A 16,086-nucleotide genomic window follows, 5' to 3' on the forward strand; every position below is an offset into this window, starting at 1 on the left:
CTGGGCCCGGCCTTACTTGATTTAAACCAGGTAGATTTTGTGTTCCAAACCCTAAAAATGTATTTTGTTTATAAATATGGAAGAAATAAGAGAGAACACTTTAATTGCATTGTCAGAGTAGTGATAGGGCACTATCTGCAACTTAGGTTCTAGCAGCATCTCTCTGAGAGTTAAGAACAAGAAAAGGCCCAAGGGCTCTTGGGCTAAAACTCTGCCTTAGTCTGTCATTTGCTCCCTGAGATTATATATTGAATAATCATTGCTATATTACTAATGACAAGAAAATGCCACTTGGAGACAATTTGGGGTGTTTCTTATTCACCTCACCAAGGGAACTCAACAACTTACTTGTAGAGCCAGAAAATGGGCATTTGCATCAACCACAGACCTTTATATACGTGGTCTCTGTTCACATCTATTTTGAACTGTCCACTTTGTATGGATCACAACAGCAGTCCTCTGCTAGTTACTAAAGAAGTGCTGCCCTCTACTCTGGATGAAAGTAATACAGGAAAAGTCCCATGCAAGTTGCTTGAAAACAACTCAGCTGGCGCTGTACTCTTGGTAGCCAGAGCAAGCAGTTGTAGGCCTTTTGTAGCTTCCCTAAAATGTCCATGGAGTGTTCACAATGGTCAGTGTTTTTCTGATGGCTGCTTAACTGGCATAGCAGGATTTTTTTTCTTTTCTCCCCTCCCCTCCCGTCCCCTCCCGTCCCCTCCCATCCCCTCCTCCCCCTCCTTCCCCTCCTTTTGCTCAAGATATTCAAGAGTAGCAAGTGAGAGTTCCAGATCCAGCAATTAGAAAGTCAGATTACCTCATTTCTCCAACATCTTTGCTTATTTACAGTCAGTGCTGCTCCTGGGTGGTTCTGAGTAGTATATGAAAGCAGGCTAAGCAAGCCAGTAAGCACCATTCCTCCATGGTATCTGTTTTAGTTCCTACCTCCAAGTTCCTGTTTGGTTTCCTCTGATGATGGACTGCAACCTATAAACCAGATAAATCTTCCTTCTTAAGTTGCTTTTGGTCATGTTTTATCACAGCAGTAGAAAGCAAGCATTTCATATTATCTCACAGCTAAGGTATTAACAGAATGTTCAGGACTGAAGACTGAAGGAAGAATTCATTTCCAAGCTCATTCACATTGTTGGCTGAGACTCGCTACTTGTGGTAGAGGAGCCAATGTCATCATTTCTTCAGGCTGTCAGCTTGAGATTAGTTTTAGCTTCTGAAGGCATCTCTTCTGTCCTTGCACCCTAGCTACTATACCTTAGCCATTAGTAGCTGGTTTAATGATTCTAAGGATGAAACTCTTTCCCTCTGCCTGACTGACATGATCATATTGGGTCTACCCTTACCATCTGAGACTTACCTCCCTCTTTTTTTAGTTTTTTAAGACAGTGTTTCTCTGTGAAATTCACCTGCCTCTGCCTCCCAAGTGCTGGGATTAAAGGCATGCACCACCACTGCTTATCTCCCTTTTTTAAGAAGTCAATAAGTAAATTTAATTCCATCTTTAGGACAGTGCCTGCATAATTAGAAAATAAGAATGTTGGGGGAACTTTTTGGAATTCTGCCTACCACAGTTACTTCTGTAAATAATTTTTCCATAAAACTCTTATTTGTTCATCACATTTTGTCTGTGGATTAATTGTTCAAACTTTTAGTTGTAAAGATGGCTGCCAAAAAAAGTAGCAGAGTATTATCCACATCTGCTGTCTTTTAATGCTGACTCTGCTATGTTATTAGAATTAGGGGCCTTTTATTTTTCATATACTCATAGCTTTATAAATAAGAAAGACATTCAGAATTTTTAAGCACTTAAATTCTTTCCAACATTTATTGATTGATTGTGTGAGTGTACTTACATGTCATGGTGAGCATATGGAGTCCAGAGGACAACTTGTGAGAGGTGATTCTCTCCTTCCACTATGCTGGTTCCAGAGTGTCTTAGGGTTTCTGTTGTTATAAAGAGACACCATCACCACAACAACTCTTATAAAGGAAAATATTTAATTGAGGTGGCAGCTTATAGTTTCAGAGGTTCAGTCCATTATCATCATGGCGGGAGCATGGCAGCATTCAAGCAGACATGGTGCTGGCTACATCTTGATCAGAAGGCAACTATTAGATGGCCTAAGTGTCACACTGAGTGAAGCTTAAGCAAAGGAGACCTTAAAGCCTACCTCCACAATGATACACTTCCTCCAATAAGGCCACACCTACTTCAACTAGGCCACACCTCCTAATAGTGCCACTCCCTTCAGGATTATGGGGCCAGTTACATTCAAACTACCACCCAGAGATCAAATTTGTGTCATCATACTTGGTGACAGGCACTTTAACAGCTCAGCCAAACAAGTTTTTAATACTCTAGAACAGTAGTTCTCAACCTGTGGGCTGCAACTCCTTTGGGGTTGCATATCAGATATCCTGTATATCACAACATTGGTTGTTAATAAATCACAGCATTGTTTCGTGTAACCTTGGTATTTTAGGTTGGTGTTTACTCCTAAAAAATGGCTCTGGTTTCTTATTTTGAAATGTAGCTTCTTTTATGTTCTGATTTGAAGAATGTTTCTTGGAAATGTATAGGTTTCTATTGGTATAAGTTTGATACAAATAAGTTGGAAGACAGTATTTGGGGCCTTTACTATTAATGAGAGTAGGACAGCTTTTTTTTTTTTAATTAAACTCTAGGGTTAAAATGTGAGGTGTAGGTATTTTTTTCTTTTAGAACTATCATTGGAGTAATTATAACAAAATCATTTAAACACAATTGGAGATGAATGTAAATTAAAGCTTAGCTATGCAGCCAGTATGTTACTGTTCTTGTGTCTTATAGTTTTATGTTCAGATGATATATTTGAGTTGGACATAACTTGATTCCAGTGTTATTCTTTTTTTTTTTTTTTGGCGGGTGGTGGTGGTTGGTTTTCGAGACAGGGTTTCTCTGTGTAAGCCCTGGCTGTCTTGGAACTTGCTTTGTAGATCAGGCTGCCATTGAATTCAAAGAGATCCATCCACCTGCCTCTGTCTTCTGAGTGCTGGGATTAAAAGAGTGTACCACCACCCCATGGGCAGTGTTATTCCTTCATACTTAAATTATTTAGATATTTTTTGTGTGGCCAAAAAAAAAAAATCAATATCGGCTACTTAATATTTCTTTAAAGGATTAGTTGAATAGCTTTTTGGTCTTAATGTTAGGAGTCCTACTATGAATGTGCAGGTTTTTTCTTGTGTTAAATTATGTTACTTTGGGGCTTGAATTGGCTGAGTGGGTAAACTGCTTGCTGTATGTCTTAGGGTTTCTATTGCTGATGAGATACCATGGCCACAGCAACTCTTATAAAGGAAAGCATTTAACTGGGGTAGCTCATTTATAGTCGGAGGTTCAGCCCATTATGGTGGGGAGCATGGTGGCGTGCAGGCAGACATGGTGCTGGCTACAGGATCAGAAGGCAACAGGAAGTGGACTCAGTGTCACACTGAAGGAAGCTTGAGCAAAAAGAGACCTCGAAGCCTGCCCCCATAGTAACACAATTCCTCCAACAAGATCACACCTACCCCAACAAAGCCACACCTCCTAATAGTACCACTCCCTTTGGGGGCCATTTTCTTTCAAACCACCACACCGTACAAGAGTGAGGACTTGGGTTCAGACCCTAAGAACCCATGAAAAGCCATGCACAGCAGTGTATGTCTATAATTCCAATGCTCCTTTTGTGAAATGGGAGGCAAAGACAGGAGAACATCCAGAAGCTTAAAGACCAGTTAACTGGCTTGTGGAATGGCAACAACAGGAAACCCTGTCCTAACAAGGTGGAAGGTTAGGACTGACATTTGAGGTTATCCTCTTACCTACACATGAATGCTGTGGCAGAGGTGTACCCACATGTAAGATTTTTAAAAGATGTAGTAATTATTAACAGCTTCTTTAGCTGCAGGAGAATCACAAATTCAAGGTCAGCTTGGCTTGAACAGCATACTGTCTCAAAAAGAAAGTTACCATTCCTATGTGTCAGCTTTTACTACCCACAAAAGTGTGATTTAGAAAAGTGCTTGTGTGACTCTAACTGTTCTATAAGTTAGATGTGAGCATTGTCATCCCCAGGCTTAATTAAGAACACAGATATCTTTTTCTTATGCCCAAGAGCTTTTACATATTGGTTCGCTTAACGCTTAAACAAGATTGGTATCCTCTATCACCAATTTCTCCAACCTACCTTTATTTTCTTTACAGTGTTTTCCCCTGTCTAAAATTATTGAATTACTTCCTTGTGTAGTGTTTGCCTCCCACTAGAAAGTAAGCTCTGTGATCCAGGAACTTTTCAGATAAGCCTGGCACTGAGTAGATATTCAAACCCAGCCAGCATTATGGAGCTTGTAACTAGCATAGTCAAGATAAGAACATCTGTATTTTTTTGTTGCTCATCTCTAAGCCTTTTTAGGGTGACTACTTCTAAAGTAATATTCTTAAGACTTTGTTGAAGTAGTGTTTTTATTAGATACTGTCTTAGTTATAAGGTTGTTATCGTGATGATGAAATACCATGACCAAAAGCAACTGGGGAGGAAAGAGTTTATTTCACTCATAGTTCCATATAACAGTTCATCTTCAAAAACAGTGAGGGCAGGAACTCAAGAGGATAGGAACCTAGAGGCAGGACTGATGCAGAGGCCATGGAGAGAAGGTGCTGCTTACTGACTTGCTCAGACTGCTTTCTTATAGAACCCAGTGCTGTAGAATAATCCTTCTGTACACTATGAAGATGTGTTGCTCTCATTGTTAATAAAAAGCTGATTGGCTGATGGCTAGGCAGGATTTTCCGGGCAGAGAGAATTCTGGGGAGAAGAAGGGCAGCGTTGGAGGAGACACGAGCAAGATAAGATGTACATATATGAGGTAAACAAGCCTCGAAGCAGCACATATATTAATAGGGATGAAGCATGATCCTAATTAATTAGTCTTATCAATAAAAATCAGGAGTCAAATATCAGGGTAATAACCTAAAAGATCAGAGAAGCAAAGGAGCAGCCACTAGTGACTTCTTACCTCTCTGGATCCTCGACCAAAAAGAGGCTGAGATTCTGTCTCCACCTGCCTTATATTCCTGTCTCTACCTCCCCAGTGCTAAGATTAAAGGTCTTAGCTTCCCAAGCACTGGGATTATAGATGTGTGCCACCACTGCCTGGCCTCTATGGTTAACTAGTGGCTAACTCCACCCTGTTATCTCCAGGCAAGTTTTATTTGTCAGAAACACAAACAAAATATCACACATAGAGATGAGTTAAGTTATAAGAGCTAGCTAAAAATGCGCCTAAGCTATTGGCCAAGCATTTATAATTAATATTAAGTCTCTGTGTAGTTATTTGGGGAGCAGCTGGTGGGACAGAAAAGTCTGCCTACGACCCAGGACCACTAGGCCAGGGATGGTACCACCCGTTATGGGCTGGGCCCTCCCCCATCAATCACTAATTAAAATACCTTACAGCCAGATCTTATGGAGGCATTTTCTCAATTAAAGTTCCCTTCTTTCAGATAACCCTAGCTTGTGTCAAGTTGACATAAAACTAGCCAGCACAGATGCCATTGATCTAGTTTGTAAGTTTTGATTTCCCATGTAAATAGGGCCTATAAGGGTGCTTTGATTGATTGATTCTAGATGTTTGCTTTGCTAGTACTGGACTGGAATAAATCATTCATTGTTGGTTTTCTAAAGCAGCATTGGTAATAAGCCATATCTTCTCACTGTACTTGCTTAAAAGTCAGGTGGGGAAAGCTTCTTTTTTAAAGATTTGTTTATTTATTATGTATACAAATGTTCTGTCTGCTTGTATGGACACCAGAAAAGGGCACTAGATCTCATTATAGATCGTTGTGAGCTACCATGTGGTTGCTGGGAACAGAATTTGGGACCTCCGGAAGAGCAATCAGTGCTCTTAACCTCTGAGCCATCTTTCCAGCCCCGAGGAAAGCTTCTTTGTTAATTGGTGTGAACCTTATTTTTAAAACAAAAACAAAAACAAACAAACAAAAAACTTCATGGTGTATATTAGGACACTCAAAGTGGGACAAAATGCTCAGTGATAGCACATGAAAGCATTTCACATGGCCATTTTAAGTCCTAAGTTTGCTTAAGCCTCAGAGAATGCAGAAAAAGATGTTTGTTTTGTAGCACATGTGCTTAAAACCTTGAAAGACATTGTGGTATGGATAGACTCTAAATGATGAGGCTTTTCAAAATGTCATCTTTGTTTATAGACAATGATTTTTTCAAAAAGCTTTATAAAGTTTGGTTTTCGGACTTGAATTTTACTTAAAATTTCTTTTTGTGTTATGTATATTATTACTTGTCTTCTAGTCCCCAGACTGGTGTAATGCTTAGCCCATAATTTTTAAATAAATGTTACTCAGTAAATGTTACAGTAGGAATATGGCTTATGCATACATAAAATGCCTTCTGCAGATGTGGGCTGAAATTGGGGGAGGTGAGCAGGATCTTACTGTGTGGCTTAGGCTGGACTTGAATGTAACGATATTCTTGTCTTAGCCCCTAAGTGCTAGGATCATAGGCATTTGCCACCTTGCTCTGGATCCTGAAAACCAATGTTTGAAATGACTTAGAACTAGTTAGAGGTAATTCTTTGTGCTGACTAGTTTTATGTTAATGTGACACAAGCTAGAGTCATTTGGGAAGAGGAACTTCAACTTGGAAAATTCCTCCATAACTTTGACTTGTAGTCAAGCCTGTAGTGCATTTTCTTAGTGATTGATGTGGGAGGGCCCAGCCTGTTGTGCACCACCTCTAGGTTGGTGGTCCTGGGTGCTATAACAAGCTAGCCTGGGCAAGCTAGTAAAGAGCACTCTGCATGTCCTCTGTATCAGCTTCTACCTCCAGGTTCCTGCCCTGTTTGAGTTCCTGTCCTGCCTTCCCTGGATGATGGACTACAAGCTGTAAGATGAAATAAACTCTTTCTTCAAGTTGTTTTTGGTCATGGTATTTCATCAGAGCAATAGAAACCATAACTAAGATACTTTCTAACGATTAAAAAAAACCTGGAAGTCAGTTAGGGTTTCTATTGCTGTGAAGAGACACCATGGCTACAGCAACTCTTATAAGAAAAACATTTAGTTGGGGTGGCTTGCTTACAGTTCAGAGGTTCAGTTCATTATCATTATGGTGGGACATTGCAACATACAGGCAGACATGGCGCTGGAGGAGTAGCTGAGAGTCCTACATCTTGCAGGCAACAGGAAGTGGTCTGTCACAGTGAGTGAAGCTTGAGCAAAAGAGACCTCAAAGCCTACCTCCACAGTGACACCTGTCCTCCAATAAGGCCACACCTACTTCAATAAAGCTACACTTTCTACACAAAGTCTTTTGTTTTGCTTTAGGACTTCTTTGTTTTCTTTTTTATTATATTTCTTTTTATTATAAATATTCATTAAATATTGACATTTAGTTCATGTAGCCAGTGGCATATATTTAAAATACACAGTTTGGTAAATGTTGAGATTTTTATATCATCACTGCTGGGGTTAAGATATGGAACACATCCACCACCACAGAAAGTTTTCTTGTGCACACAGTCTTTCATTTTTCTCCTTCCTCAGCCCAAGTTAAACACACATGTACTGTCCTGACCATGGTACTCTGAGTAGTTAGTTACTCATAGATTGGAGGAGCACATTGACTGAATGTTTGTTCAAGATTATTTATGGCACCTTCATTACTAATAACCCCAAAGCCAAAAATGAGCCCAAATACCTATCAAAAGGGAATGAAGAAATGGTGATGTGTCCATTCAGTGAAGTAGATCTGGTGATAAAAGGGAACAAATGACTAAATATTGACATTTGAAACAGATTTACATTCTTTGTTGTACAGTGTTTTGCTTGATATTCATTCTCTTAGAATACTCCTTAAAATGAGGAACTTAGTCTACTATTAACAGTTTAGTTACTGATAACCCATAAATGGATGTTAGTTATATTTGAATAATCAAGGATTGGCTATTGCTCAGAAGATTCAGAGTCAGAAACAATAAGTATACTTTATATTCTGCTACAAGACACATCTCTGTAACACTAGATAACTTACTAGGTAAGTAGGAAATTAATGTCAGTGATGGCTGTGTAAGATTTTTCATAGACAAAGTGTGGCAGAGTCATGGGAGTAGAAAAGCTAAGTGGGAAGAGGAGAAGGCCTGAGATTGCTCTCACACACACAAAACTTTGAAGTCTGGTGAATCAACAAGAAAGACTGGGTGGGGTGGGTACTCTGCCTGTAGTGGCTGTGGCCTCACTTTAAGTTACGATCTGCTTCATCTGCACTGTTTGCCCACCTTTTTATGTTCTTGTTTGTCAGCTCTTCACATTTCCTGAGTTAGTCCTTAACTATGCTGAGTTGTTTGACAGATCTATCCAGTTGATCTCTTGAGGAATCAACTATTTTTGTTTTGTTTGTTAGACTAGGGCTACAAAGTTTTTTACCAAAGTGGGTTCCCATTTTTTGTCCCTCTTATTTCATTTCATTGTCTTTTCTTATGAAATGAGAATTTTTTTCAGGAAGGTATACATAAAGCAAATGTTTAATTTACTTTAAACAATTTAATATTTTTAGCTAATGCTAATCTGTTTTAGTTACGTATTTAAAAAATTTAGTCCTGAGCTGAGTGGTGGTGGTGCACGCTTTTAATCCCAGCACTCAGGAGGCAGAGGCAGGTGTATCTCTGTGAGTTCGAGGCCAGCCTCGTCTACAAAGCGAGTTCCAGGACAGGCTCCAAAGCTACACAGAAACCCTGTCTCAAAAAAGCAAAAATAAAATAAAGTAAAATTTAGTCCTGGGGATCAAACTTGGGGCCTTTCATATACAAGGCAAGTGCTCATCCACTGAACTGTATCCCCAGCCCTTAATACAACATCTTATTTACTGTGTGTTTAATAAGCACTGAGTACCAAAAACTGGCTTACTTATTCATGCTGTACATGTGGTGATTCCCTTATTATAAGGGAATTGTGAAGAACAGAAAAAGATGAATTATTTGCCTATGGTCCCACAGCACATCGTCTGGCTCTATACATTGTGCCATTATTATGCTATATTGCCTTTTCCATGATGCTTAATGTAATACATTAGAGAAGATTTTTATTTTCTTAAATGATTCAACTTGGTGGCTTTATAGCAAATTAAAATAACAGCATTCAGTACACAAGTGGAAAGAATTGCAGTAAATTCATAAGGATAGTGAACTTAACAGTGCCATCTGTTTAGAAGTAGGGACTTAATGCTGCATTAAAACCCTGTTGTAATCATTTTCCAAGTCCTGGTTTTATTTGACTTCTTTATGCCTGTCAATTTCTTCTTAGGCATATTACACCTGAAAAATTTTATGTGGAAGCTTGTGATGATGGAGCAGATGATGTACTCACCATTGACCGAGTGTCCACAGAGGTCACCCTTGCAGGTATGTATAGCTAGTTTCAGAGATTCCCAGAAAAATTCAGTACTGAGATTGCAGTAATAAAAAACTGTCAGTGGTGTATCATTATGAGGCTCTTTGAGTGCCTTCTTATTAGAAAACTTAATTCTTGCTACCTTAGTTAACTTGGGGGTAGGTATTTTTTGAGAAAGGGTTTTGCTGCATAGTCAGGCTGTCTTAGAACTCATTTCATAGCTTAGGCTGACCCAGAACTCTGGATCCTCCCGACTTTACCTCCTCAGTGCTGAGATTATAGTGTGTGTCACCAGGTCTAGGCCAGAATTATTTCTGTGTTTCCCTATCTACATTCTGATAGGTTTGATTTCGATGTCTAAACTCATTTGTAGAGCTGACAGTTGAATGTGAAGAAGGGGTTTCTGCTTTAAGTTTAAGGGGCTTTCACAGATGCTTTGTTTTGTTTTGAAAAGTTTCATAACTATGAGAGTACTTTAAACATGAAAAAAGAAAATGTACTTCACTGACTAAAAGTTGTAAATATTTCAAGCAATGCCTTTTTTTTTTAATCATTTCAATTTATTTTTTGCTTCCCTTGGGTGTGAAAAATATTCTTTCTCCAGTTGTGTGTATGGAACTATCTTGAGTTCTGAAGAAATTAATGTTAAATAATTTTGATGACAAAGTAATGTACCAGGTAATAGCACATTAGAACTTTTAATTTCATTGGTTAAACACCAAGTAATAGCACATTAGAATTTCATATTTCATTGGTTTAGTACAAGGATACTCATTAGAATGTCATATTTCATAGATTTAAAATTTCTAGTTCACTTCCAGGCAGTTAATATGTTTCTTATTTTTAAGAAAATCTTTGAAGGTTTACTCTTTTAATCCTAGCACTTGGGAGGCAAGGCAGGCAGATCTCTGTGAATTCAAGGTCAGCCTGAATTGAACTGAATGAATACATAACAAGTTCCAGGCCAGCCAGGGCTATGTACTGAGACCCTATCTTAAAGAAAAGATTTGAATTGCCGGAGTAGATATTTAGTAAATATTATTTGAGTAGGTAAAGTAAAATATAAAAATATTTTCAGTAGATTAATAAAGTATAAAAAACAGATGACTAAACTTTCCATTTGTATGAGTAATTGGTTATTTCTGTAAGCACCTTAGACAATTTTTCTTTGACAAATGTCATTGAAGTTCTGCTTTAGGTTGATAATTAACATATTCTGTCTCTTGCTTGATGGTTTCTCTTCAAGGTAGCTGATTGGTTTTAACTATTTTTTTTTATTTTTTTATTTTTTTTTTGGTTTTTCGAGACAGGGTTTCTCTGTGTAGCTTTGCGCCTTTCCTGGAACTCACTTGGTAGAGGCAGAGCCAGGCGGATCTCTGTGAGTTCGAGGCCAGCCTGGTCTACCAAGTGAGTTCCAGGAAAGGTTTTAACTATTAATTAATATACTGTCAGAGAAGTATTATATCATTCAACACTATTATTTCTTTATGCATTAGTGATGAGCTAGTGCTATAATAAGTAAGTGTTATAGTAAAGTATATTCTCATTTATTTTTTGACTACAATGACTTTACATGTAGGTAGAGGTTGCAGCTCCATTTTAGTAGACTGAAATATTAATGGTCAAGATAGGTGTGATGTAAGGTGATTGTACCAACAGTCTTTAATCAAGTAAAATACTTGGATACAAAGTCAGTGATAATGAGAGGCTAACTTACCAGCTGTTTCTCAGCCAGTTTCTCTTTACCATTAAGAATGCAAACTGTGGCCATAGAAAATAGATTATTTTGCTTCCATGAAAAACTAACATATATTTTGAGAATTGCTACAATTTTATTACTACTGTGCTTTGGTCCATAAATCTTACTGTTCTACCAGTAGTAGTACATTTGAGTTTGTCAATAATCTCAGTATATTCAGAAAAAAATGTTCTCTTGAGCTGTTCTTTGCTCAGACACATATTTTTTTTCCTCTTTCTTTATTTGTGGATACAATCTTGCTATGTAGCCCAGGCTACCCTTGAACTTGCTATTTAGCTCATTTCTAGTTTTCATACTAGGTAATTACAGAATATTATTATTAAATCAATTGATTTATTAGAGACCAACATAAATGGATCTTGACCTTTCTTTAGCATTTTATTTAGAATTATTTAGAATAACAGAATTACTACTATGACTGATTTTAAGGATCAGGACTTGAATTTACACTAATGAGTTTCAGGTTGATAATAAGTTGAAAGCTGGGGGAAAAAAAGCTTAATAAAATAAATTTTTCTAGCCACATGAGTTTGGAGAACCTTGTGTTAGAGGGTGACTGCTTTCTTTTACTGTCAGTTCCTCAGAGTTCTGTTTTCATGTGACTGTGTGGGAGATGGAATAGTGGTATTTGAATTTGAATCAAACAAAACAAGCTTGTTTGATCTGGAATTCTCCCATCTGCTTTTGAGGCATTAATTTCTAAACAAGAGTACTACAAAGTAAGTTCTGTGAAACATATTGACTGAAAGTTCAGCAATTGTGAAATGTATTCTTTAAGGTACAATTTTATTGATAATGGACATCATTGATAGAAATCAGGGGTAGTAATTTGCCTTCTTGCCTACCAGTGTACATTGTTGCTAGACGTAGGAAAAGAATGCTTTTTCTTCCTTTCTTTTGAATCTCAAACATGGATGGACAGCTCTAGTTTCATATTGTTAGTAGTATGTGAGATGGAACTCTTTTCTCAGATCCTTACTCCTACTTACTCTTAAAGGGATAGATAGTATTTAGTCTTCTGGCAGCATTAGAAATTACCTGCAATTTCCCTGATGAGGAAGCTGAAGAGTGTTGTTTCTTAAACCATCTTTTTTTTTTTTTTTTTTGGTTTTTCGAGACAGGGTTTCTCTGTGTAGCTTTGCGCCTCTCCTGGAACTCACAGAGATCCGCCTGGCTCTGCCTCCCGAGTGCTGGGATTAAAGGCGTGCGCCACCACCGCCCGGCCTTAAACCATCTTTTAATATCACATGGACACCTGTATTTTATGTTCTGCAGAAATGGAGGTCTGATATTAATGGAAAATGCTAGTTTTTTAGAATAAGTTGTGCAAATTAATTTAGTTGAAGTTACTCAAATTTCTGTTTTGTTGGTGAGCTTTTCTATTATTTTCTTCTTTTTTAAGTCAAAAAAGATGTCCCCCCTTCAGCTGTTACAAGACCAATATTTGGGATACTGGGCACAATCCATCTGGTGGCAGGTAAGAGAAAATAAGCAAAGATGGGCAAAGAAGGTAATTAAATTGATAACATTAGATAATGAGGAAACGTGTTCTTCCTGTCATTTTGTAGGTAAATCCCTAGGTCATGTATTTGTGTAGTTTCTAAAAATAATATTCTCTAATCAGTTATATTTATCACCCTGAAATTTTTTTTGGGGGGTGGGGGTTTAGTTTGGTTTTTCCGAGACAAGTTTTCTCTGTGTAGCCCTGACTGTCCTGGAACTCACTCTGTAGAGCAGGCTGGTCTCGAACTCACAGAGATCCACCTTCCTCTGCCTTCCAAGTGCTGGGATTAAAGGCATAAGCCACCACTGCCCATCCTGAATTATTCTTTTTAAAAGAAAATTTTCATGTTTGATTTTATTCTAACTAGATTTGAAACCACCTAAATTTTCATAAATTCTAAGAACATTTAATTTTTGTTTGTTTGTTTGAGACAGGGTTTCATTGTATAGTACTGACTATCCTGGAAGTTGCTGTATATATCAGGCTGATCTGGAGCTTACAGATCCTCCTACCTCTCTGCCTCCCAAGTGCTGGGATTAAAAGCATATACCACCATGCCCAGCCCATTTAAAATTTTTTAATGCATTGATTTATCAACGTATTCTATACCTTTAACCTTACACTGATATAATAACATACGTTACCATGTGATACTTGGTTTGAGTTATTAAGAAGGTATTTATTTGTTTATTTGACATGTGATTGGAATCTATATTTATAGCTGGCTTTGAACTCATTCTATGTTCAAGGCTGGCCTCCAACTCACTCTCCTGCCTCTGCCTCCCAAGTGCTGGGATTATAGACATGTGCAAGAAGGTGAATTTTCATTTGAATTTCATTTTATTGAGCTTTTAAAAAGTTCTTTGTTTTATTTTTACCTAAGTCACTGTGCTAGATGCAAGTTATAAAAGATTTTAAATGTTACATTTTCTTGCAATTCACAGTCGTGTGATAGAGGTATACAAGTAATAAGATATTGTAACAGTGTTACAGCTTCTAGGAAAGATTTATATACAGGAAAACCTCTAGGCAGGGCAGTTGGAGGTAGAACATTGAACCGAACAGGTCTTAATATAGCAAGAGCTGGGAATATAGGTTGGTGGTAGTGTGTACCTATCATGTGTAAGATCCCAGTTTCTGTCCTCGGTTTCACAGAAGAAAGGGTGAGGGAGGGAACTATGTTTAATGATCAGGGAAGGGGGTTAGGGTCTGACCAGGGTAAAGATTGGTATATTGTACATATGCTGTCATGGTGTTGATTTCTAACTAGTCATTTGTAGATTCACAGTATCTGGTTAGGTGTACTGTCCAGCACATGTGTCCATCATGAGAGTGATCAGAAAGACAAACGAATGGTATAGAGAGGGCTACCCTGCACTGATCTTGTACCTCTGGTGTTTCAAGGCACAAGCTTAGAAAAAAAAATTTTTTTTGGTCTCTACTCTCTATCAGCTAAGCTCAATTCTTTGGTTATCAAAAGGTTTGGTTTTATTTTCTTGAGAAATAATTTGGTCTTTTAATAGGAATTTTTCTAAATAACATATTACTCTTTATATTCATTAATTTTAAGAATGCTTTTAAAAAAATGGGCCTTTTATCTGAGTAGCTCAATGCAGTCTCATTTTGCCAGGCTTCTAAGTTTACAGATAAGGGCTATTTGTGTTTTCTGTTTGTTGGTTTTTGAGATATACTAGGACTCCAAACCAGGGCCGCCTCATACATGCTGAGCATAGGCTCTATCACTGGTCTAAATCCCTAGCCCCACTTCTTTCTTTCTTTCTTTTTTAATATTTACATTTGGCTGGGTTTTTTTTTTTGTTTTTTTTGTTTTTGCAGGTAATTATCTCGTTGTCATTACCAAAAAGATCAAAGTAGGTGAATTTTTTAATCATGCAATCTGGAAAGCTACAGATTTTGATGTTCTTTCTTATAAGAAGACAATGTTGCACTTGACTGATATTCAGGTAAGAATTTAGAAGCAGTTATTAATTGCAAAACTCAAAAGTTCCATGGGGTTGTAAAATTATAGATGCATTTCTTATAAACCTAGTTATTAAACAACTTGTAAATGAAATTGTTCTACTAACCTTATACCTATCCATGAAAATATTTTTTAAGGCGCTAGAGAGATGTCTCAGTGGTTAAGAGTACTGGCTGGTTTTCCAGAGGACCCAAGTTCAATTCTTAGCACCTACATGGCAGCTCACAACTATCTGTAACTCCAAATCCAGGGGATCTGACACTTTGACATAGACAATAAGCAGACAAAACATTAATGCATATTTTAAAAAAATCATTAAAAATTTTTTTAAAGTTCATATATTTTGTTGGTTTTATTTTTAAATAGTGAATAATTTAAATTATGAAGTTCTTACGGAGAAAGAAAAGGACAAATAGAATGACCAAGAACTCAATACTCAGCCTTAACTTCATATTCTCTATAGAAAAATAAAATATTAGATACATTTGAAATTGTTTTTCATTCCTTTTTTCTCCTAGAAGAAAGTTTTCTTCACTGTTAATCACATGGGACACACACAGTGTGTGTGTGGTGTGTGTGCGTGTGTGTACAGAACATGTGCATATTACCTGGTTTAGTTAACACTAGACCCCTAACAACACATAGTAAATGTTAGTGACTATAGTGTATTAACTGAAGAAGTAACTTAGCAAAGATGAAAGTGCCACCAAACAAATAGCAGCTCTTATTTGAAATTGGACATAATAAATGGAGCTATAGAGTAGCTTGACTATGGGAACGTAAGCAGTCACCAGTCTAGAGACTGGGTGCAAAGCCAGAGGTGGTAGTAGAGTTACCATCACAGTGAAGGGGCTGTGACAGAAAGGAAGAGCAAGTGATAACTGCAACACACTCTTTATTAAAGAAACTGCCAGAAGTATTATATGACAAAGTGTAAAGAATAAAATGCTAAAAACTCATTTAGATTCAGAAAAGTTTGTAACATTTACCAATGTCAGAGTAGATATTCCTAATCATAAATTATATGATAAGTAGCTGTGCTGCTCAGTTTCTTGGTAAATTTTTAACAAAATAAAATGTTTTCAATTTTCATGTTTATGATAATTTTATTATAATGTACATACTACTGGGTATAGTGGCACATGCTTGTAATTCTAGCACTTAGAGACTGAAGCAGAAGGATTAATGAGCTGTGTATGGGACTCTGCCAGAGATACAAATACATTCATTCATTAAATACAGTGCTAACATTAGTTTCACTATTCATTTCTCAATTCATTTATAACATAATAAGAATGTCTTTATAATGTATATGAATGTTTTGCCTGCATGTGTATATGTGCTCTATATGTGTTCTTGGTGGCTGCAGAGGTCAGAAAAATGCA

The 16,086-nt window shown here is 37.3% G+C and overlaps 1 protein-coding gene across 2 annotated transcripts in view; it reads left to right on the forward strand.

Moving 5' to 3' along the window:
• Positions 1 to 16,086, forward strand: part of Sacm1l (SAC1 like phosphatidylinositide phosphatase) — a 70,671-nt gene that overhangs the window by 9,804 nt on the left and 44,781 nt on the right. The window contains exons 2-4 of one of the 2 annotated variants that reach the window (XM_052725698.1): positions 9,371 to 9,468; positions 12,619 to 12,693; positions 14,557 to 14,684. In XM_052725698.1, the coding sequence (XP_052581658.1) occupies positions 9,371 to 9,468; positions 12,619 to 12,693; positions 14,557 to 14,684 (301 nt within the window). Of the gene's footprint in view, positions 1 to 9,370; positions 9,469 to 12,618; positions 12,694 to 14,556; positions 14,685 to 16,086 lie in introns of those variants that run through there. The other variant, XM_052725707.1, reaches the window with a different exon arrangement.

This window comes from Peromyscus californicus, unplaced genomic scaffold, assembly GCF_007827085.1.
Source record: "Peromyscus californicus insignis strain IS unplaced genomic scaffold, ASM782708v3 Scaffold_11__1_contigs__length_118956290, whole genome shotgun sequence".
Taxonomy (NCBI): domain Eukaryota; kingdom Metazoa; phylum Chordata; class Mammalia; order Rodentia; family Cricetidae; genus Peromyscus; species Peromyscus californicus.